This window comes from Typopeltis vanoorti, chromosome 4 (genome assembly GCF_054136105.1).
Source record: "Typopeltis vanoorti isolate ZY-2024b chromosome 4, IOZ_Tvanoo_1.0, whole genome shotgun sequence".
In the NCBI taxonomy this organism is placed as follows: domain Eukaryota; kingdom Metazoa; phylum Arthropoda; class Arachnida; order Uropygi; family Thelyphonidae; genus Typopeltis; species Typopeltis vanoorti.
The window spans coordinates 91,422,548-91,447,611 of record NC_143552.1 but is presented as its reverse complement, the minus strand read 5'-3'; the positions used below and the strand labels follow the sequence as shown (position 1 = coordinate 91,447,611).

General features: G+C 34.9%; 1 protein-coding gene across 1 annotated transcript in view; it reads right to left on the bottom strand.

The window, feature by feature from the left end:
* The window catches only part of LOC150107495 (uncharacterized), a 1,121,546-nt gene that overhangs the window by 1,031,148 nt on the left and 65,334 nt on the right, over positions 1–25,064 (bottom strand). The window contains exons 6-8 of the mRNA XM_090392112.1: positions 22,857–22,952; positions 10,975–11,105; positions 867–960 (exon numbers count right to left, since the gene is read on the bottom strand). Of these exons, the coding sequence (XP_090248238.1) occupies positions 867–960; positions 10,975–11,105; positions 22,857–22,952 (321 nt within the window). The remainder of the gene's footprint in view (positions 1–866; positions 961–10,974; positions 11,106–22,856; positions 22,953–25,064) is intronic.

The window sequence follows — 25,064 nt, the reverse complement described above, 5'->3', positions numbered from 1 at the left end:
ACTGTAATAAATTTGGTATGAAATCTGCATTAAAAAGACAAAGCAAATGAAAATAGGCAGAGAATTGAAAACATCAACTGCATCCTGAATAGAGAACCTATAGAACAAGAAAAACATTTCAGATATTTAGGCACAATATAAATATTGTGCCTAAATATCTGAAAGATGGCAAATTGAATTTGGAAATAGACAGTGGAATTAGCAAAGCAGGTGTGGTAGGAAGTCAATTGAATAAATTTATATGGAATAAGAGAGAGATTAATCAAAACACTAAACTAGCTGTATACATGACAGTATTCAAACCAATTTTAATATATGGATCTGAGAGCTGGGATAGAAATCAAATTCTTGATCCAAGACTAGAGACCACAGATAGGAAAGTCCTAAGAACAATTTGAGAACAGGTGGCATCAATGGCAATATCATATCAAAAATGAAGATATTAGGAAGGAACTTGACATTGTTAGCATTCAGGAATGTTTTAAAAGAGCTAATCTCAGGTGGTATGCTCACTCAAACAGAATGGTAGAGGAAAGATTAGCTAAAAAAAATTTCTTTTCTAGGATGGCAGGAAAAAGACTCAAAGGAAGACCAAGATGTAGGTGGATTGATACAGTAAAAAGTGTCTTAGAAGACAGAAATATAAGATCTGATAATATTGGAATGTTGATAGATAACAGGCTAATCTGGAGGAAAATTATTGATAAGAAGTTAGTAATGATGCAACTTTTCATCATAAGACCCTCTAGAGCCCCCCCCCCTCTCCCCCCTTGAGAATATGTGTCAGGAATTTGATTATGATGATTATATAAACTTATATATAAATATATAACAAAAGTATGCAGAAAAGAAACTTGGTTACATACCTCTGAAATTTTCTTCTCAATATCATCCAGTTTAATATCACATTGTTTTATTTCACGATGCAACTTTTCAGCCAAACGCTGCAGTTTCTCTATCCTGAAGGTAATAATTACTGATGTAAGCTTTACTAAAACAGTTTATTTTATTATATATATATATATATATATATATATTACTGTAGAAGTTTAATTTTTATTCAGATATTATCTATCAATATCAAATTAAAACTAGAGTCCTGAGAGAGAAAAATGAAGTCAACTATTGTTTGAGGAGGAGAACACATCTACAAATGAAAACAGAGTAATATTTCATATTAAGATTACTATGTTTTCACAGTACTCTTATTGAACATAAAACTTGAGAACAAGCTTACTTTAGTATGAAAATATGTTAAAATAATACCATATAGTTTAATTATGAAGAGAGCATGGTCAATGACCCCCCCCCACACACACACACATTTCCCTTCACCTCATCCAAAGGTTTCATCACCAGAATACTTACACATAATGCTAGCTATCTCATTTGACTAAATTACTTGTTGTCGGAAACAACATATAGCATATTGGAACTGATGAGATGCCAAGAATCATGCCAGAAAAGAAGAAAACTGATAAAAAAAAAAAAAATCAATAATTTTATAACTAAAAACTTTATCCTGAGCATATAAAGCTAGTGAAGATTCTGAAAGATCCCTGAACAATATCATTCTTATTACTATAATAATACACACTCCTCCAGAGAGTTTAGAGAAAGGTTTCTATTAGATCATACAATATCAGAATAACTATCATCTCTCACTCTCACTTAAAACATTCACTGAAAATGCACACACAATATCTATTAGTAGCCTATTCCACTCAGTCAACCCATGCCATGATTAGAACAAGTATTGCAGATGCTTCCTAACCACACCCTTAATGATAGAGATAAACTTATGTGCTGTGGTTATTCATAACAGTGTTTCATGATATAAACAATACCAAGAGAAAAAATATATAATTAATTGACTGAACTTAATATTTCACTGGTTTTTGAATTGACATCATCAGAGCAAAAATTACAATTGTGACAAGCATACAGTGCTCAAATACAGTTGTAGAAACAATTCAAACTGTTAATGAAAAAGACCTAATGTCATGACATGTGTCCTCTGGGGACTTGATAACTAAAATGTTAATTTGAAGAAGTCAGGCTATATTTGGTGTCAGAATGACTGTCTCCCATATCTTTTGCAAATTAATACTGACAGACTTGTTGAGTTTGGGGAAGCATTTCATAGACATTGCCAATTCTAAAAATAATCTCTCAGACATATGGCAATTTCTATGTAGCACAAATGACTTTGACTCAAAAAACCTTGCAACAGTTTTTTAGCCAATACAACCCATATTTAGCCAATAGATAAAATGCTATATCCTCCATAATCCCTCCTGCAACTAACACACAGCATTGGCTACTGGAAAAAATAGCAAAACTCTTCACAAATATAAACTATGCCGCTTTTATTAAACCACTCGTTTCAGCTAGCTACTGATCTCCTAAGGATAAACTTTATACTCTTGACACATCCTGCATCCTGGATGTTATAAAGTTCCTTGTGCCTGCAGTTTAGCCTGCTCTGGACAGACTAATAGAGTGTTAGCATCCACCTCGAAGAATATAAAAATGACATTTGCAATCATCTATATGGCTACTGGCAGATCTTGTTCTGAATATTTTTTACACAGCATTAAATAGAAGAAGACATCTTTGATAAAAAAGAATTGATATAGGTCTGAGAAACTATTTTTAGAATCAGCATTGGCTATAAAACACTCCTACCAACCTCAACAAGTATGTCTGCATAAATTTGCCAAATATAGCCTGCTTTCAACAAATTAACTTCATTGTCATCTTGTCCCTAGAAGACACCTTATTAGGACATTAGTTTTCTTTCAGTTACAATCTGAATTGGTTTTACAACTATCTAGTTGAGTGTCATGTGCTTGCCACAGTTGTAATTGTGTTCTGATGATGATAGTTTGGAAACCAGTGCAACATTAGTAATTTCAATAAATCAACTGAACTTAAAAAGAAATAAACTGATTGGTGATACATGGATGTTTCCTGAAATAGATAATGTAATCAGGAATATGGCTGATATGCAGTACTAGTAGAATGATTTGAAAAGGCAGGAATTGTGAGCATGTGAAAATGGCTATCAGTTCAATGTTAGCAGAGGCAAACTACTACAAACTTACGAATATAGTGCATTCTTAGAAATATGTTTGTAAGTTGAATGTTCATAAGTTGAATTCACTGTTTTCATAGGATATATTGTTAAATTTGTTAATGCTTTTCTGAAATAAATTACTTTCACAAAGACAGTAAAAATGAATAATTCAGGACTACTTAATTATTTAATTGATGAGAGTGGGAATCATTAAGTAGTATATAATATAATTAATATAATAATGACTGTGACTAAAAGATTTTGTGTTCATCTGGCTTGGACCTATCGAGCATGAGCAAAGATATTTGGATAAATAAAGCATTGGATTAGAACATAAATCTGCAAGTTGTCCAACTATGTCATGCAAACTACTAACAAGATTATACAAAAAAAAGCATGCAGTTAACTTATTGTCTCTGCACATAAATGCTAGGAGTATCGGAAACAGAGGGGTAGAGGTTCTTGCCTTTATCAATACATTGAAAAATCAGATTGTAGGCATCAGTGAATTTGGCTATCAGAAGTAGACACATTCTAACTGATATTGAGTGTAAATTGTACAGTATTTTTAAGAAGGATTGACAACATAGGAGACAACACAGTGTGCTACTAATAATATTAGATGACTTCAATCCAGTTAGTGTTGAGACTTATGACTGTAATACTAGTATCAGATTTTCATAAGGTAATGCATTTGAAGCCATCTGGTGAGAGATGGAGTCTAACAACATCAAATACATAGTGAGTTGTTACAGATATATTGGATTAGTTGCTAGTGACAAAGAAATGCATCACCAAATAAAGATGATGGGTGCAAAACAAGTAATCATAATAATAAATTTAGTTTAATCCTTTATCCAAGTATGTGCAAACAAAGTTTGCACCTGAAAGTATCTTCAGGACTGGGGTAAAGTGGTACAAATCCTGAAGATAAGATACTTTCAGGCGCAAACTTTGTTTGCACACACTTGGATAAAGGATTAAACTAAATTTATTATAGTCTGACCAAGTGAAAAATAAACTTTCAACATCTTTCTCTAAATCCAGAGTAATTTAATAAAAAGGTGGCACACCGTTTGGCAGCTCCTATAGGAGGAGATGACCTTGCTAATGCTTCTGCCTGGTATCTCCACTTGGGCCTGGCTCCCACTGAAGAGATCTCAATAAAGGTTGAAACTAGTCTGGGTAGTGGCCCTTCCCTTAATGCATAAAATTATACATATCCACAAGGAGGTGTGTTTTGCATTATGGGAGATACTGAGATAGGAGTTGCCTGGTGTTGTACCACTTTACCCCAGTCCTGAAGATACTTTCAGGCACAAACTTTGTTTGCACACACTTGGATAAAGGATTAAACTAAATTTATTATAGTCTGACCAAGTGAAAAATAAACTTTCAAGTAATCATAATAGGGGACTTTAATAATTCAAACATTGATTGGGTAGCAGTAAAATCTCGAGAAAAATGAAACTGGATTTATTGAGCTGTCACAAGACAACTTCCTCAAGTAGCATGTGACAGAAGTAACTCGAGATCAAAGAGTGTTGGATCTGATTATAGTGTCTGCAGTTGGTGACAATGATCATGAGGTACTCACCTGGGAGATGGCTAAGTTTATGAATGTTCCATTTAGAAAAGGTTAAATGCTAAACTAAAAAGCAAGAACTTATGACCAACTGAAGAATATGCTGGGTTCTATGCCATGGTATCGGTTGTTGGATGGATAGAATACCAAATAAAATATTATTCTAGTAGTTGTGAACACTATTTAAAAAGAGTGTATGCAAAAACTTTTTTGATCAAATTCTATAAAACACACCTAAAAATCCAATCTACAGAATGATTACAAATTATTTGAGAATTTTCAAATTAAAAAAAAAAAAATTTAAAGAATATACAGAAATAAACATTCATGAACACATCATATAAAAACTTTGAAAAGTTTTTGTATTATATGGAAGAAGCAAGACAACTCTATAATGCAACATTGACAATGAAGATGACCTTAAAAAAAGTTCAGGTTAGCAGTTCAGAAGCAGCCAAGAGTATTCAGAAATCCTATTCTGCACAGGAAGTACAAGTACAGGAAATCAATGTGTTAAGCAAACCATGAAGTGCAGCCACTGCAGACAACAGTATAGAATATTCTGAGCAAGTGTCTTGCTCTCTGTCCCTATAAATATAACAGCTACATTTACATTTAAACTGTTACAAAATATTATATCAGATGACAAATTGTTAAGTTAGGAATTTTTCTGCCATATAATGGGCTGTCTTGGATCAAAGGAAACCGATTTATCCAAAATTTATTTTAGCAATAAGGCAACATTTCCTTTAGAGTAATGATAAACAAGCATAAATGTTCAGTTATGAGGATATGAAATTTCTTACAACACAATGCTATGGAAATAGATGACATATCACCAAATATTTTTAAGGACAATGCAAAACTGTTAGCAATGCCATGCCACTGACCAGGGTTATTTAATGAAAGACTTGCAGTGAGCAAGGTTCCTAAGGAGTTGGAAAAAATTCAAAACAGTACCACTACACAAGTATGGTTCTAGGACAGAAGTTGCCAATTATAGACTAGTCTATATATATGCAGTTGTAGTGAAGGTGTTGGAGAGATTGGTTAGTAGCAGAGTACAGGATAAATTGATAGACATAGGATTCTTCGTGATGGTCAGCATGGATTTGTAAAAAGCAAGTCTTGCTTTAGCAATTTACATTTTATGATAAGGTAATGATTGAATAAGGGAGATTCATATATAGTGATATTCTTTATCATCAATTCCAGAATAATACCCTCAGGGAGTGTACAGGATCTTATGATATTACTACATGAAAAGTTACATCATTACTAACTTCTTATCAACAATTTTCCTCCAGATTAGCCTGTTATCTATCAACATTCCAATATTATCAGATCTTATATTTCTGTCTTCTAAGGCACTTTTTACTGTATCAATCCACCTACATCTTGGTCTTCCTTTGAGTCTTTTTCCTGCCATCCTAGAAAAGAAATTTTTTTAGCTAATCTTTCCTCTACCATTCTGTTTGAGTGAGCATACCACCTGAGATTAGCTCTTTTAAAACATTCCTGAATGCTAACAATGTCAAGTTCTTTCCAAATATCCTCATTTTTAATATGATACTACCATTGATGCCATCTGTTCAGTCCCCTAAACTTTCTCAGGACTTGCATATCTGTGGTCTTGAGTCTTTGATCAAAAGTTTTATTTCTAACCCAGCTCTCAGATTCAAATATTTATATTGGTTTGAAAACACTGTCATGTATACAGCTAGTTTAGTGTTCTCACTAATCTCTCTCTTATTCCATATAAATTTATTCAACTGACTTCCTACTATACTAGCTTTGCTAATTCTGCTGTCCAGTTCCAAATTAAATTTGACATCTTCACTAAAAAGTGTTTCTAAATAGCTGAAATGTTTTACTTGCTCTATAGGCTCTCCATTCAAGATGCAGTTGATGTTTACTCAAGTATGCTTGCATAAATCTTACCAGGAACACTCAATAGAGAAATTCCTCTATAATTTTCACATTCAGTTTTATTCTCTCTTTAATAGATGAATAGTATGAGTGCTCTGCTCCAATCATCTGGAATTAGAACCTCTGACTAGGCCTTATGAAGTGTAGCCACTGTAAAACTATAATACTTCCATATTTTAGCATTTCTGGTTGAATATTATCTACTCCAGCTCCCTTTTCTGCATTTTAGATTTGTAATTGCTTTTTCTACTTTGAGTACAGATATATATATATTCCAGATGGTATTCCTGCTGAGTGTTTTCTACGACTATGCTGTCACTGCTTGTTGCATTTAGCAATCTTTCAAAGTACTCTATAATTCAAGAATATCTTTATCCTCAGTTTTCATGTTCCTTTTATCATCTCTAATTCCTTTTACAGTACTCTTGTCTCCATTTTTTCTGACATTTTTCAATAGCCTCCAGAATATTTTACCACCTTCCAGATATTTATTTTCTATTTCTTTACAAAGTGCTCCCATTACTTTTGTTTAGCTAATTTTACACAATGATTTGCTTTCTTACATATTTCTCTGTATTTGCTAAGAGCACAAGCTGACTAGCCATGAATTTTCTATATGCTTTCTTCTTTTCATTGACTGTCTCTTTAACTTCCTGAGTCCACCATGGAGTTTTGATTTTTCTATCCTTGCAGATTATCTCGCCACATGCCTCTCTGGCTGAATCAATAGAAGTTTTCTTTAGGGTTTGCCACTGAATCTCCAAGTTTTGGTTCTTGTTTTAAAACTCTTTTATATTTCTTTTATAATGATTGTGTATCTGAGTCTACAGTTCACATCTGATAGCTGTTCAACTTGGATTCATTTCAAAACTTTCTTACACACCTTTGTTTCAATATGAAGTTCAAATTTTATCTTGCTCAATACTAAATTGATCACTTCCTATTGTAAATCCTCTGTATTCTCTTGTATCCTAAACCAGTGAGAAAATCACTGTTGACAACAATTTAGTCAATGAGATTTTTTTCTCTATGTGAGTTTACGCATATTTTTATGTTGGAACATGGTGTTAGTATTAACTAGTCCATGTCCTGAATAGAAATCTAGCAGGTACTTATTATTATTAGCTTTGCTCTTTTCTCCAAATTTTCCCCCAAACATTTCTTTATGTCTGGTAATAATTTCCTACTATGTTCTTTAGATCTCCAACAAGGACCAACTTTTCCTTTTTCATTGTGTTAGCTGCCTTCTCTAAGGCCTCAAAAACTTTGTTCACTTTTCTTAATAGAACCATCTGTGGGAGAATAAGCACAAATAAGTCTCATAGTACAGTTCTCCATTCTGATATTAGTTCACATCACTCTACTTTGATATTGCCTGGCATTCAAGAAGATTATCCTCAAAATTAGTGTTTAATATTATAGCTACTCCTTCTTTTCCCTAATTGTTTTATTGCCTGAATATAACATCTTGTATTTGTTGCTTAACAAGATCTCATCTATTTTTGTCTTCTTTATTTCAGTAACACACATTATGTTTATCTGGTATTTATCCAATTCTTCTGCTAGTTCCATTTCTTTTCCATTGATGCTTCTCATGTTGATGGTGCCAATCTTGACCTTTGCTGATGTTAAGTTGGAATTTGTTCCAGTAGCTGACTTTTCACTGTTTGCATTGGTTAATTGACGAAAACAATGTGGGCCTTGTTTAACCAGAAGATGCCCCAGTCTGCAGAAAATTTCATCATGTTGTACTACCATTTTTGTGTTATAGTTTAAACCAACAAGAATACAATTTGATAGGCTGAATCTCAAATTGCCAGCCCATCCTCGTTCATTCAGTATCCTGGTAGATACCCAGCAGGGTGCACCACAAGAAGGTGAGGATTGGACATCGGGCCAAAAGACCTGGTCAGTTCTCTGCATTCCCAAAAGGCCATGTGGAGGTTTCCTCCCAGTTATTCAGCCTTGACCCTTAAGCATCACAGTGATATTCTTGGACTTTTTACAAAAGTGTTTGATATATTACTTCATGATAAGTAGATGTATAAGCTACAGAGGATAAAAATAGAGTATACTGAACAGATGGATCAGAGATTGGTTCTCTGAATGATACCAACAAGCTGTATATAATGGAGCAGTGTCTCAGAAAAAGAGGGTAACAAGTGGCATTCCCTGGGATTCTGTTCTCAGGCACTCTGCTGTTTAACTTGACATTTCAAGTGAAGTGAACAAGAATTCTCAGTTGTTTGCTGATGATGCAACTTTGGGAAGAATTATATGGAGCACTACTGATATTAATTAACTTCAGGAAGATTTGAATAGGACTTTTAGCTTGAATAAATGAGCAAGATTATACTTTTAATAAGTGCAATGTGTTCATTTTGGATGCAGAGATATAAAACGGTGTACTATATTCATGGTACTATAAAACGGTGGTCTGAAAAGTTCTCGGCTTTGACCATAGATGGCAACACTATTGGCAAGATTTTTCTTTTCTAAGTTCGTACATCAGTCATAAGCATTCATGTGAAACTGCAAGTCATTCTATCAAGCAGTTTTTTTATACAGCTGTCTGAAGAAAAAGTGTTGTCTGCATCCCTTGAAATGGATAAAATTGAGTATCGTGTGGTTATAAAATTCTTTGTAAAAGAAGGTTTAACGCCAAAAGAAATTCATTCAAAGTTCATTAAAGTTATGGGCACTCGTCTCTTTTGTTTTCGACAATTAAGAAATGGGCTGCCGAGCTTAAACTTGGCCATACCAGCCTTGAAGATGATCCACATGAAGCACGTTCAAACAGTGTAACAACACCAGAAATCATTGATCAAGTGCACGATATGGTATTGAATGACCAGCGAGTCAAAGTGCATGAAAGTACTGAGACTATAGGCATTTTAAAAGAACGTGTAGGATATATTTTGCACAAATAATTGCAAATGAAAAAGCTTTGTGCAAGATGGGTGCTACGCTTCCTCATAGCAGATCAAAAATGCACTCTCATGAAAATCTCTGAACAGTGCTTGGAGCATTTTAACAAGAATAAAACTGATTTTGTGAGTCAATTTCTTACTATGGATGAGTCTTGGATTCACCATTACACACCAGAATCAAAACAGTGGACAGAAGCCGATTGTTCATTGCCAAAGAAGTCAAAGTTGGTTCCATCAGCATGAAAGGTCATGGCATCGGTGTTTTGGGATGCTAAAGGCATTTTGTTTATTAATTATCTTGAAAAGGGTAAAACAATAACCAGGGAATATTATTCCAATCTTTTAACCAGACTAGACGAAAAAATTCATGAGAAAAGACCCAGTTTGCAGAAGAAAAAAATCATCTTTCATCAGAACAATGCACCTGCCCACAAAGGTGTTTTGGCAAAGGGAAAATTAAGGGATTTGCACTATGAATTGTTGGGTCATCCATCCTATTCCCCAGATATGGCTCCCTCTGACTTTTATCTATTCCCAAAACTAAAAATCTTCCTTGCTGGTCAGCGTTTTTCTTCAAATCAAGAGGTGATTGCAGCTGTAGAGAGATATTTTGTAGATCTTACTGAGAACCACTAGAGGGATAGGATAATGGTGGTGGAGCATCACTGAAATAAATGAATTAGTCTTAAGGGAGATTATGTTGAAAATAAGAATAATTTTGAAATTATAAATTCGGTTTTTCATTGTTAGGCTGAGAAATTTTCAGACCACCTTCATATTGCAGTAAGTGTATGAGATTAGAGATCTGTGAGTAACAACAGACTAAAGTTTAAAGGGCATATTGCAAGTGTTGCAAAGACTGCATGTCATATTGGTTCTATAAGAAGAAGCATAATATTTTTATTTAGCATTGATTTATTATTACTTCTAGAGTAGATAAATCATGAGTCATTTTTAAGCATGCTTATCTGATAAAGTTTACTGTAATTTTAAATTCATGAAATTTCAGATAATACTTCCTATTACAATTGCAAGAGGAAAGTAAATGTTATTGCTATTTTCAGTATTATGTAATTTTAAAGAAGTGATTAAAATATAAAGAATTACTTTAGTGGCAGGATATGTAATACATGCCAACAAAGAAATCTATCTGCAGTTTATCAATGAAAAATTAATTGACATACTGCAGAAAAAGAAAAAAATTAAAAAATTAATTTTTTAATTTATTTCACTTGCAATAAAATTCTCAAAATGATATCCATCAAATCAAACATAAATGTAAATAACTTCAGATGACATGAAAAACTAAAATGTAGCTAACCCTTTATAAGATAATCAAATAAAGTTTTATTTTTATACAAGGGAAGAAAAACTGAAGTCTTTAAAAATAAATTTTAATATTATGTAAATATAAATATTAATATTCAAAATCAAAAACCAATGTTACTAACCTAGAAATTTCATCCCGAATGGACTGGTCCCTTTCTTGCTGAGCAGTAATGACTTTGTTCCAAAGTATTTCAACTGAATCAAGTTTTAGTTCTTCATCTATATTTACTTGTCCAGAATCCCGGAATAGTTTCTAAAATATTTTTAAAATATTTAATTTAGAGATATGTAAATCTGTAAAAGGGTACACTAATATCAACAATTGATGTAGGAAATATTACACCGAAGCATCAAATGTTGGAAAAATTACTGGTGTTGTAAGTAGACATGGAGAAGTGGAGTTGTTTACAACCCAATCTTGTCAATTATTTTTATTTATAATGGGTTGCAACATATTCAATGGAACAAACATGTTATTGATTAGCATGCATACTCAAGATGGCAAGTGCTTTGTCCACAATGGACTGGCATTGCGATTTCAGTCATTATGTTAATAAGCTTTGGTTGTTTAAAGCAGGTGGTAGGAGTGGGTACATTAATTATAACTTGAATACGGTCTTAACAAGAAGGGAATGATCAATGACAGAGCATGGGTGGGGGGGGGATAAATAAAAGACCTGAATGGCTAGCTTAAGTTAAGATGAGCATTTACTTTTAAGTTGATTGGCCAAGTGGCTAGCATACCTACTCTCTAACTAACAGGCTGTGGGTTTGAATCCACTGTGGGCACAGATGATTTGTAAATGTCTTTAGGGGAGAGATGAATTCCATCATTTGGTGTAAAACCATCACCCCACCTAATGGAGACTTGAAATGGCTTGAAAAAGTTGTCTTTGGTTTTTAGAGCAAGGTCTATGCATTATATAAAATGAATAAAGAAATACTATATAAAAAATAAAATTAACAAAAAAAGAGGGAATAGTCCACCCATAGTATTTTAGCACTAGAAGTTTACAATCTTTCATGGATAAGAGCTACATAAAAAAATGACAATGGTGTAATGAAAAGTGGTAAAAGAAAGAAAAAATAGAGAGCAAGTAAATAACACTGAAAAGGGGGGAAGTAGAATAAAGCAAAAAGGGATATCATACCATTTGGAGAGACAGCATCAGGGTGGACATAAATGAATATGGCATGATCACAGTAAATGATATAAAGATCTCAAAGTTAGTGAGTATGAGATACAGTAAGTGGTGAGAGAGAGAGAAAAGAAGAGAAACAGCAAAAGGATGAAGTAGTAACGATGATGAGGTTTGAGTGAAGATGACTGCAATGCGATAGCGTGGTCAGTTACAGAAGATGACTTTTAGAAGTGGAAGAATGTGGGTGCTTGTGAAATAGGAGTGAAAAGTGAATGATAGAAGAAGCAGAATGGAAAACAGGATAGTGAAGGAAAGAGAATGCTTATAAAAATCAAGATTAACTATAATGAAGATGATATTAAGACTATGCATTGTTTTCCTAGTGGACAGAAAAACAGAGCAATGCTAGGATTATAAAACTGAAATCAAAAGCAATCAAAGACAAATGGCTAGACAGACAGAAAAATACAAATATAGCCTAAGCACAACTGATATATGTGACAATTTTAAAGATATCAAAATATATCTAAATCACTTGCTGAAAATCTAAAACATCTGCTGTTTACTTCCAAGAAATGTAAATAAAGAAGGACATTACAAATATCTTTAGGTGAAAGAGGGCATAACTCTTCATGAGAAGAGATGATATATCAAAAATATGGCAGATCAGATAGAAAGAAGACTTGTGTAAACTCTGAGAGATATTTCATTTATATATATTTATATTATGAGAGAGTAAAAACTGACTCATGAACAATAATGGCAGATGGGATTAACAACTGTAATGTGACTTTTCATAAATGTATAGTATGTCATGATTCAGTAGAATTAAGAAACTTTTTTATCCTCTTACATTGTGAATACTCTAAATATTTTGCATATAAATATAAAAAGTATTCAAGATAAATTAGTGCACATCGAATAACTTCTAGACAATTTTAACAATCGAATAGATGCCCTGATATTAACATAAATCAGGATTAAAGACGAAGAAGTTGATTTGTACCATTTAAGCAGATTTAAAAATTATTATCAAGGTAGAAATTATAACAAATCTGGAGGTGTAATTATCTTCGAAACTATATATCTATTCATAACATTACTAACATAAAAATGAAAACAGCTGAAAATGTCAACTAACATTTAGAATATCATAATATATATATATATATATTTTTTTTTTATTTATATATAGATATATATATATATATATATATGAACAATAATCTCAGCTATAATTTGCCTAACTCTTTCAGCTCTACTATCAGATACTGGAGATCGCGTGGTTCTGCACACGCACAAGTGTACAACAATAGAACTTTAACGCAGACTATAGCTCAAGTTCATAATAACTGTAATTCACAGTCGAATATTATAACTTTATAATTGTATAGCTTTAGAGTGTCTCAATGTTATTTTCAGTGTCTTTTAATATCTTTCTATGTTCTTAATGCCTGATGAAGTCAATCTCGACGAAACATGTTGCGTTTTCAAATAAATCTCATTTTGTTATAATTCTCGGGTTTTAAGTGAGTTAATATTAAAAATGAACATATCCCAACCCCAAGTTAATAGTTGAAAGTTTATTTTTCACTTGGTTAGAGTATAATAAATTTAGTTTAATCCTTTATCCAAGTGTGAGCAAACAAAGTTAGCGCCTGAAAGTATCTTCAGGACTGGGGTAAAGTGATACAACACCAGGGCAACTCGTTGCAATCTATAGGTATAGATGACCTGCGAATGCTTCTGCTTGGTATCTCAGCTTGGGCCGGGCTCCCACTGAAGAGACCTCAATAAAGGTCGAAACTAGTCTGGGTAGTGGCCCTTCCCTTAATGCATAACAGTAGACATATCCGCAAGGAGATGTGTTTTGCATTAAAGGAGATACTGAGGCAGGAGTGTTGGTAGCTTGCTACACCTTTGCAACGAGTTGCCCTGGTGTTGTATCACTTTACCCCAGTCCTGAAGATACTTTCAGGCGCAAACTTTGTTTGCTCACACTTGGATAAAGGATTAAACTAAATTTATTATACCCAAGTTAATAGTATTAGTCATATATATATATATATATATATATATATATATTATATATATTTTATATATATATATATATATATTGTATTCTTATTGGTTAAACCAAAATAAAAAATTATGGTACAACATGACAAAATTTCATGCCGGCTGGGGTGTCACCCAGTTAAACAAGGCCCCCGTTGTTTTCACCAGGGAACCAGGGTGAACAGCGAAAAGTCAGCTACTGGAACAAATCTGAAAACAAACCCCAACTCAACATCACCAGAGTTAAAGATCAGTACTATCAACATAAGAAGCCTGAATGGCAAAGAAATGGAGCTAGCAGAGGAATTAGATAAGTACCAGATCAACATAATAGGGGTGACTGAAAAACAAAAAAGACAAAAACTGGTGAGATCTTTCTGAGTAATAAATACAAAATGTTATATTCAGGCAATGACAATCAAGGAAAAGAAGGAGTAGCCATAGTATTCAACACCAAATACGAGGCTCATCTTCTTGAATGGCAGGCAATGTCAAGTAGAGTGATTTGGGCAAATATCAGAATGGGGAACTGGACAATGAGACTTATTTGTGCCTATGGTCCCACAGAAGGTTCTACTAAGGTAGAAGTGGAGGAATTTTTTGAGGCTCTAGAGAAAGCTACTGACACAATGAAAAAGGAAAAGTTGGTCCTTGTTGGGGATCTAAATAGCAGAGTAGGAAATAATTGTGAGACATACAAAAATATTTTGGGAAAATTTGGAGAAAAGAGCAAAGCTAATAATAATGGCAAATATCTGTTGGTTTCTGCTCAGGACATGGACTGGTTATTACTAACACCATGTTCCAACATAAAAATGTGCACAGATTCACATGGAGAGAAGAGGCAAGGAATAAGAAACGTCTCATTGACTATGTTATTGTTGATAGTGATGTTTTTCTCCCTGGTGCAGGACACCAGAGTGTACAGAGGATTTGAAATTGGAAGTGATCACTATTTAGTCTTGAGCAGGATAAAATTGAATTTCATATTGAAAAGAATAACATGTAAGAAAGTTTTAAAGCGAATAAAAGTTGAGCAGCTCTCAGATGTGAACTGTAGACTAAAATACACAAACATGATTGAAGAAAAAATGAAAGAGTTTGAGAACAGGAATCAAACCTTAGAGATTCAGTGACAAACTCTGAAGAAAACATTGATTGATTCTGCCAGAGAGGCATGTGGTGAGGTTGTCTGCAAGGATAAAAAAATCAGAACTCCCCTCGTGGACACAGAAAGTTAAAGAGGCAATGAAGGAAAAGAAGAAAGCATATCAAAAGTTCTTGTCAAATAAGTCAGCTTGTGCTCTTAGAGAATACAGAGACAAATGCAAGAATGCTAAACACTGTGTAAAACCAACTAAACAAAAGTCATGGGAGGACTTTGGCAAGAATATAGAAAATAAATATCAAGCAGGTGGCAAAATATTCTGCAGGTTGTTGAAGAAGCTTAGGAATGGAGGAAAGAGTGCTGTAAAAGGAGTTAGAGATGATAAAGGTGACATGAAAACGGGAGAAAAAGATATCATTGAAGTATGGAGTAAATACTTTGAAAAACTGCCAAATGAAACAAGCAGTGATGACAGCACAGTGATAAAAAACACTGACCAGGCATGCAGTCATGAATATATATCCATACTTGAAGTAGAAAAAGCCATCAAAGGCTTGAAATGTGGAAAAGCATCAGGAGTAGATGATATTCGCTGAAGTATGGTGAAGAAAAATATGGTGATGAAGAGTCTTACAGTGGATGCACTGCATAGTTCAGAAAGCCTGGACAGAGGGACGAATTCCCAAAGTCATGCTTCAATATGAAGCATCACTGAAGCTGTGAAGAGAAAAGGAAGAGTAAGGATGTGACTATGTTGGAATAGATAATCTATGAAATGTTGTGGTGTGATTTCATTATGAATTCATAAGGATGAATAGGTCATAATGAAATAAATCTGAGGATATGGGAGAGCTGTTAACTGCAGATGACCAGCATCTGTGTGACAGTGGCATTGTGAAACTGTGAAAAGAAAGAAAAAATATGAAGGAAAGGAAACAATAATCAGTTGGTGGAACTGGGGATTACAATGTTGAGCTTCCATGGGCACGACAAGATTAAATATCATAGAATAAAAGCCAAAAGGGTTTTTTTTCTGGAACCTTAATAATAATGAAGGAGATACAAATCCTTTGATGTTTATCTGCCAGCAAGCGAAACTCTAAGAACTAGGACAAAGATCTATGAGTTTCATACCGAAAAACTATCGGCAAATCCAAGTATAAGTAACCACTTGGTAGTATAACACCAAGGCAACTCGTATCAAAGATGGAGCAAGCTCCCTCACTATCCTTGATATTTTCTCATAATGTAAAAACACAGCCCCTAGGGGATAAAATACTGTAATTACATCATGAGGAGAGGTCACTACCCAGACCAGTTTCAACCTTTTTTGAGGTCTCATTAGTGAGTAGGTAGACCTGGAAGATAACAAGGTTTTAGTGAAAAGAACTTGCATACCTTCATTATACGAATGCCATAAAGGGTGAAACCGGTCTGGGTAGTGACCTCTCCTCATAATGTAATTACAGTATTACATCCCCTAGGGGCAGTGTTTTTACATTATGAGAAAATATCAAGGATAGTGAGGGAGCTTGCTCCACCTTTGATACGAGTTGCCTTGGTGTTGTACTACCAAGTGGTTACTTACTCTTGGATTTGCCGATAGTTTCTCGGTATGAAACGCATAGATCTTAGTCCTAGTTCTTAGAGTTTCGCTTACTGGCAAATAAACATCAAAGGATTTGTATCCCCTTCATTAAGATTAAATATCTTGTCTCATGACTCATACCAAATCAGCTAAGGTTGATGATACAATGTTGAGAAATTAGAAATGCAATGGATATGGAAAATTTTTCAAGAGAAAATAGGACAGGATATTCAAATAACCTCACAAATGGTGAGCCAACTCTAAACAGAAAGTCAAAGAAACAGTATTAAAATAGTACTGAGGATATTTGGTGTAAGGTTGAGGTGAGCAAGAATATTATATATTTAGTGAGGTATTGCCATAGACTGAAATATTATTATTACGAGCAACTCCAAGGAGTTGACAAACTCATCGAGGGAGGCCCTAACATCATGTCAAGAACAACTATTCGTCTTTTACACAGTATCTATCATACCCAGCCTTAAACTCATTCACGGTCATAGCACCCATAACAGACTCTGGCAGCTTATTCCACTCATTTACCACTTTCCAAGTAGAGAACCTAGCTCTAACACCCCTGTTAACCACATTTTTGCCCAGCTTCCATGTATGACCCCTAGTCCTCCCACCACCAGCCCTATTCTCAAAAATATCTTCTAGATTAATCTTATAGAAACCTTTCAGTAATTTGAATGTCTCAATCATATCACCCCTTTTCCGCCTATCAACCAATTTTTGCAACCCACAAATCTTCAATATGTGATTCTCATCATAAGGTTCATTCCACAGACCTGCCACCATCTTGGTCACTCGTCTCTGGATCCTCTCCACCTCCTCCCCATCAAGAAGAAACCCTGGCACCCATATCTGGGTGCAGTAGTCCAGATGGGGTCTTATCAGGGCTCGATATAGAGGAACAATAACTTGTTTGTCTCTGCTCGTTAAAGTATTTATCTGCAACCAAGTGATTTGATGAGTTGAAGTTTAGGGGGAACATTGCAAAAGTGGCAATGTTCCCCCTAAACTTCAACTCCCTATCCACCAACACCCCCAAATCCCTGGCCTCAATCAATCTCCTGGAGTACGGTTCCACCAATGTGATATACTGCTGCTAATCTTTTCACTCCATAATGCATAACCTTACACTTTGCCACATTAAATTGACGTCCATTTTCCTTAGCCCAGTCCTTCAAACTATCCAAATCATCCTGCAAAATTTTGACTTGTGCACTCACAATTGCTCTACCCAACTTTGCATCATCAGCAAACAAGTGAACACTTCCTCTCAGATCCTTTCCTATATCGTTAATGAACAAATTGAAAAGTAGTGGTCCAAGAACAGAACCCTGCGGCACACCACTAGTCACAAGCCATCTTTTGGACTCCACTCCTGAATAAACCACTCTCTGGTATCTCTCCATCAACCACCCTCCTATCCATCTCACCAACCCTATATCCATCCCCATCTGCTCCAGTTTACTGATTAGAGTTCCATGTGGTATCCTATCAAAGGCCTTGGCAAGGTCCAGTAGAATCACTGAAAACTGTGTTATAAAACGTGAGAAAATTACTGAGGCATGATCTACCCTTCACAAAACCATGTTGTTCCCCATACAGTATCCCATTTTCATCTATCCAATCCTGTATTCTTCTCTTGACTAGTTTCTCCAAGACCTTGACAACGATTCCTGATATGCTAATCTGTCGGTAATTTACAACAGCAGTCTTGGAACCTCCTTTATGCAGTGCAACTATTTTCCCCTCTTTCCACCCCCCCCTCGGGACTAACCCAGACCCGAGACTCAGATTAAACAGAATGGTCAAGGGTACTGACAATTCTTTAGCCGCTTCACATACGACACGAGCTGGTATACCATCCAATCCCACAGATGTATTGACATTGAGGTTTTGTAATAGACTACTCACATCCACCTCATTCACCACAATTCCCGTATAAACTTTTGGTTCATTCATTTCTGCAATGTCACAACATGTAGAGAGAAATGATTGTGAAACATTTTTTGGAGTAAGGAGACTGAGGTTCTTGGTTAAGTAGTAATCTTTTAGAGATTACTACCTAACTTGTGGAGGTAACATTGGAGAGATACAAGTGTTAGATTTAATAACAATGTCTCCGAAAGTGATAACAGATCACTTTCGGAGACATTGTTTGGTGTGTTAACATTTACCATGTTAACACCACCAAACGGAGAGAGTAATCATGTGGTTTGACATGGGGAGTCTCAAGGCAGGTGCAAGTTCCTATCTGAAGATCACTGAACAAAAGAGATATGTAGAACTAGAAAGCAGAGACAAGTGGATCATCCATCAGGACAATGTGCCAAGCTATAGTGCACTCATCATGAAAGAGAGTTTCTGGCCAAAAAATCAATTACCGAATTAGGTCCTACTGCTTATTCACCTGACTTAGCTCTCCCTGTGATTTCTGGTTCCAAAATTAAAGACTGCGCTTAAAGGACGAAGATATTCTGACATCGCTGATATACAGCATAATATGCTAAAGGAACTCAAGAGTATTCAGGAAAAAGATTTTCAGCCTGTTTTCAAAAATGGAAACATCATCTAAACCAGTGTATAAAAGTAAAAGGGACTACTTCGAAGTCGACAGTAGCCACTAATGTATAGTTCACAACATGGGTTTTTTATAGGTGCATTCTGGGAATTAAATTATCACACCTTGTATTTATACATAATCCAGAAATCTGGGCCAGAAACCAAACATGGAACATTCCCAAGTACTTCAGGTCTTGCAGGAGAACAGTGGTTTTGCATCCGGCAGTGAAATTTAACTCCCACCTAAAGAACAATCACATCCATGCACACTGCTAACCACTCAGCCAATCAGACCATTTTGCACAGCATAGTATTGACATTAAACACAGTATCCTGTGGAATGAAGCTCGTCTTCTCCATAGAAGCAGTTTTAAATATAAATGCGTTTTCAGAGAAAGCTGTGAAGTCCTTTTACATTGGCTTAACCTTAATCAGAACAATTATCTCTCTCTCTCCCCCCCAAAACTTTGGAAGATTCTCATTTTATGTAAATATCAAAAATAGTTTTAATATTATTTATTAATATTAATTTCTACCATGCTACAATCGTATTTAATTGGTAAACTGATTGTTGTATATACCTTATATTTTTTGTTCTTTGATTTGCTTGTTGTTTGCACACATTGATGATGATGTACTGTTATCTTCAGTATGAAATATTTGTACTTTCATTAAAGTTTATTACTGTGGTTATCACGTAATTTTTTTGCTCTACAGTTAGGCCATAGATACCTTTAAAGATCAAAGTATCTTTAGCTGAGTTGTCAGTAATCCTTTCAGACATCCCAAATATCTGAATTTAAATAACTGATAAGCTCTGATTTTAAATTTAGAACCTCATTTTGAGTAAGCACTAAGTTTTTGCATGCAGTTTGAATCTGCTCTCTAAGTATTATTTTTTCTCTACAGTCATAAATTCTTAGTGCTTTTGCCAAAGTAAATTTCTCTTTTATCCTGATGCAGTTAGGAATAAGATTGCTGTTTCCACATATTTTTAAAAATGCCAGCTGATTACTGTCTTCCTTCCTTCCAGCAGTCTTTCCTGCACTGTTTGTCAAGAGCTTACACATAATCCCCAATATATGCACAAACTCTTACCACCAGCCAACAAGATGTCATAAATACACTAACAAACAGAGCTTTAAATATTTGGCCCAATGAGTAAACACTTAAGCATGAATTAAAAATTATCAGCAATACCATCCTAAAATAGGTATCAAAGAGTTTTGTATGGTGGGGCAATATCAAGGAGGCAGAAGGTTACAAGTGGGGTCCCACAGGGACCAGTACTGGGACCTGTATTGTTTAACCTTTATATATCAATGACATTGTCAGTGGATTTTAGGGGGATATTCAGTTGTTTGCAGATGATGTAAAGCTAGGAAGGGTTATTAGTAATAGTGTAGATGTGGCAACCCTGTAAGAGGATTTGAATAAACTGGACAGATGGGGAAATGATCGGGGTGTCGGTTTAATGCAGCAAAATGTAGTCTTGAAGTTAGGGATACATCGATGGGAGGCAGCAACAGTACTCTGTTGGAGGGGCTGTACTGGAGGAAGAAGAGGAGACAAGAGATCTGGGAGTGGTGATTGACAGAAACCTGAAATTCAGGGACATAGTGCAAAGGTGGTGAAAGTAACCCAGAGGATTGCTGCAATACTGAGAAGGACACTGACCTGCAGAGATAAGAGTTGTCATTCCATTGTATAAAGCCCTGATCAGACCACACTTGGACTATTGTTCTCCAATTTGGTTCCAGGATTTGAAGGGAATAAATTAACTGTAGAAAAGGTACAGAGAAGGATAAAAAGATGGTTTCAGGTCTATACAATGTTTGTTATGAGGAACAGCTGAGGGAATGTGGACTGCAGAGTTTGGAGGATAGAAGAAGAAGAGGTGATATGATTGAGACTTTATTGAGAGGTAGTTACAGGGTTGACAGTGGGGAGTTCTTTTGCTTGGTGGAACAGGGTGAAGGAGCGAGGACAAAGGGCCATCCCTGGAAGTTACGAAATGAAGCTGTGAGCAAGAGGGTGAGGAATGGTTTCTGTGCATGGAGGGGATTGAACTGTGGAATGCGTTGCCTGATAGAGTGTTGAGAGCGTTCAAGGCCCTCCCACGATTCAAGGAGCATTCAATGAGTTCAAGGACCTCCCACGATGAGTCTTTTGGCTCTATGGATCGTTATAATAATATTAATAATAATAATAATAATAATAAAATGGCTACAGCAACAATACTATCAACAAAATTCTTCACAAGACCTAATAACAAAAATAAACTAGATTACAATAAAACTGTAGTAGCACCAGTTCATTACATCACACTAAAACTTGATATAAGCACAAATTTAATTTAAAAATCAAATTTAAGTCCATGAAATTCTAATTAACCACTCTAATTTCAACAATAATAATGGTCTAAAAATCTCAAGAATATGGATAGCGCATATTTCACCCACTCGACCTTTTGTTCTAAGAGGGTATTATAAATTATAATTAGGACCATAGTACTCTGGGTTCTTAGCCTTAATATAACACTTCTGTTAAATTATTAATTAGGCCACTTTTACTGTATGAAAAGATATAAATTTGTTCTCTGGCCAGGTAAAAAATAGGTATAGCTTTAAAGTACGTTTTTCCCCCCAGTAGAGGTCAGGTTGAAACGTTGTTGTCTTGTCCTTTGAGGAGTCTTAGATATTTCCATGTGCTCTTTGAACTGTTTTGGCTATGCTGATGATGATTTTTTTTTTTTTTTTTTTTTTTTTTTTTGTATAGAGTGGTTGAAACGGGAAATTAAAGTAATTATTCTTAACATCATAGCAGTTTGAACAAATAATTCGATCAAATTGAATGCTGATGATTGTGTAACTTGAAAAAAAAATTTGTGCATGCATTATAGGCATTATATAAACTAAAAATTAATGGCCAATAATTCATTTGTGGAAACAAGGAACTAACTTTGTTTTACTGGTTTTTATAACAATACTCTATCTGTATTAAAATTGTGGTTATGAATGATGTAATGAGTGCTTTAAAATAATAGACAAAAATTATTTATTCTCTTAAATTATCTTTAAATGAATACATTATTATGACATCGTGCCTTCCTGCAATGAGTCCTTGAACTCATCACATTTTTATCTATATCTGAATACCTATTCAAGATGTGAAAGTATTTCCTTGTTGAATGTGATCTGAAGAGGATGTCAGCCATATGACTAATGACAGTCATATCTGACAATGTGCGCTTTCACAGAAAAGACCAAATTAAGTTTCTCTAGTTCAAAATACGATTTCATCTGAGGTGTTTTCTCCAGCATGTAGTGAGCAAATGGTTCACTACAGTCACAGGAACCAGACATCACAAAATTTCATTAATCTTAGCTCCCTACACTTTCACTATCATGATTTTAAAGCAAAATTTCATATTAAAACTACAGCATAAAAAACTATTCAAGTTAACACACAACATTTCCAATCACAGTGGTAAAATATTTACATAAAAGATTAACATCACATCACATCACAAACCTGTAATTCCCTGTGTAAATGAGCTAAGCGCTGCTTTTCTCGAAGTCTTTTTGGGATGTCATCTGATCGAAATCGAGTACATTCAGCTAGAAGTACCTATTAAAAAGTTTTGAAGAGAATTTCCTTAATTCAACACATGCATTACTTAACAAATATTTCATTAAAAACTAGAGAGTTTTAATGAAATATGTCACTAACTGTTTTTTATTATAGAAACTTTCAAAGTGAAATGTAAGTTCAATTAGCAAATTTTTCATTTTTTTTAATCTATTATTATTATTATTATTATTTCGGGCAACTCCAAGGAGTCGACAGACTCATCGAGGGAGGCCCTAACATCATGTCAAGAATCTATTCGACATTCACACAGTATCTATCATACCTCGCCTTGAACTCATTCAAGGTCATAGTACCCACAACAGACTCTGGCAGCTTATTCCACTCATTCACCGCTCTCCAAGTAAAAAAACCTAGCTCTAACATCCCCTGCTAACCACATTCTTGCCCAGCTTCCATGTATGGCCCCTAGTCCTCCCACCACTGCCAGTCCTATTCTCAAAAATATCTTCTGGATTAATCTTATAGAAACCCTTCAGTAATTTGAATGTCTCAATCATATCACCCCTTTTCCACCTATCAACCGATTTTTGTAACCCACAAATCTTCCAGCTGTTCTCATAAGGTTCATTCCACAGACCTGCTATCATCTTGGTCACTCGTCTCTGGATTCCCTCCACCTCCTCCCCAGCAAGAAGAAACCCTAGCGCCCATATCTGGGCACAGCAGTCCAGATGGGGTCTTATCAGGGCTCGATACAGAGGAACAATAAATTGTTTGTCTCTGCTTGTTAAAGTGTTTTTCAGAAGCCAAGTGATTTGACGAGCTGATTTAGCCACTTTTGCGATGTGCCCCTTAAACTTCGACTCCCATGGAGAACAAAATCTGAAATATCAAAAATGCTAATCACAAATATCTTTAATGAATAACAATCAGGACTTTGATTCTATGGAGAGACAAATGGTCCAAATGAAAAAAAAAGTAACTTATTAACATCAAATAAAAAAAACCTGAAGATTATTATTTACAAGGAAAGATGGATATTAATCAACTCATTTAATAGAAAAACAAAAGTTATTTCAGTGAGTGAAAGAAGAATTACCACATAATTATTGATGGTGTCAATGGATTAATTAAATCTAAAGTTACACCTCAAATCATTTCCTATTTACAGTAGACATATATATGTCCTTTTGTTAAATTCTGAATGAAACTGAAATTAAATCCATTTATGTTTCATTCAGATTTAACATGCAATAACATTCCCGGGACCAATATTCGTATATCAGAAGAAATAAAGCTAATTGTAATTTATAAGAAACATTAGTAATTTGAGTAAAACTTGTCCATGCATCATGTTGTAAATAATTATTATAAATTTTCTAATGTTTAAACTATGTGGATTTTGTGCAAATACTTGTGTACTGCTGGGAGAAAAATAATCGGATTAGATAGTATGGCCTGAAACTAAACACGTGCACCAAGTAGGAAGCACATGCGGGTTCCCTCCATAAAGCACGCTAGGTGCTGAAAAAAGTATGGTGTCGTAGGAAAAGGGAGAGAGCAGGATGACGTAGAGAGGAAACATCGGCGGGTGATTTAAAAAGCGTAGCGCCGCTAGTTCGTGGTTTTTTTTCTCTTCCCCCTGAATTGGAGTGGTCATCTAGATAGAGGTAGTTGAAGCACACTGAAGTGTCTATGGAATGTTCGCCGGTCAACGAGTAGCCTAGCGGAACGGAGTCCCCAATCACCACGGAGATCGATAAGCCATGCCGAACTGGTCTACCTGAGAGCGGCGAGCCGGACACACCTTTTGGTGGAGATGTGTCTAGTCCGAGTCCATCGGTCGAATAGTGCAGATGAAATCAATTAAGAGAAGGATCAAGGAAAACAAAGTTCTGTCGAGATGTGTGTGAAGGTCGAATAATTCCCCAGCCTTTGGTAATGTAGAATTTTGATCCGTTATATAATTGTGTTGAGGTGAACAACCTGTAATTGTAAAAAGGACTTTAGATTTATAATGTTTCGATTAATGAAAGGACTTTAGACATTATGCTAAAGGAAGTAGTGGAACTTTAAGTTTTGGATGGAAGAATTGTGTGAAAGCTCGTTGAGATAATATTGTTATTGATAAATGAATAACCTTTAGAA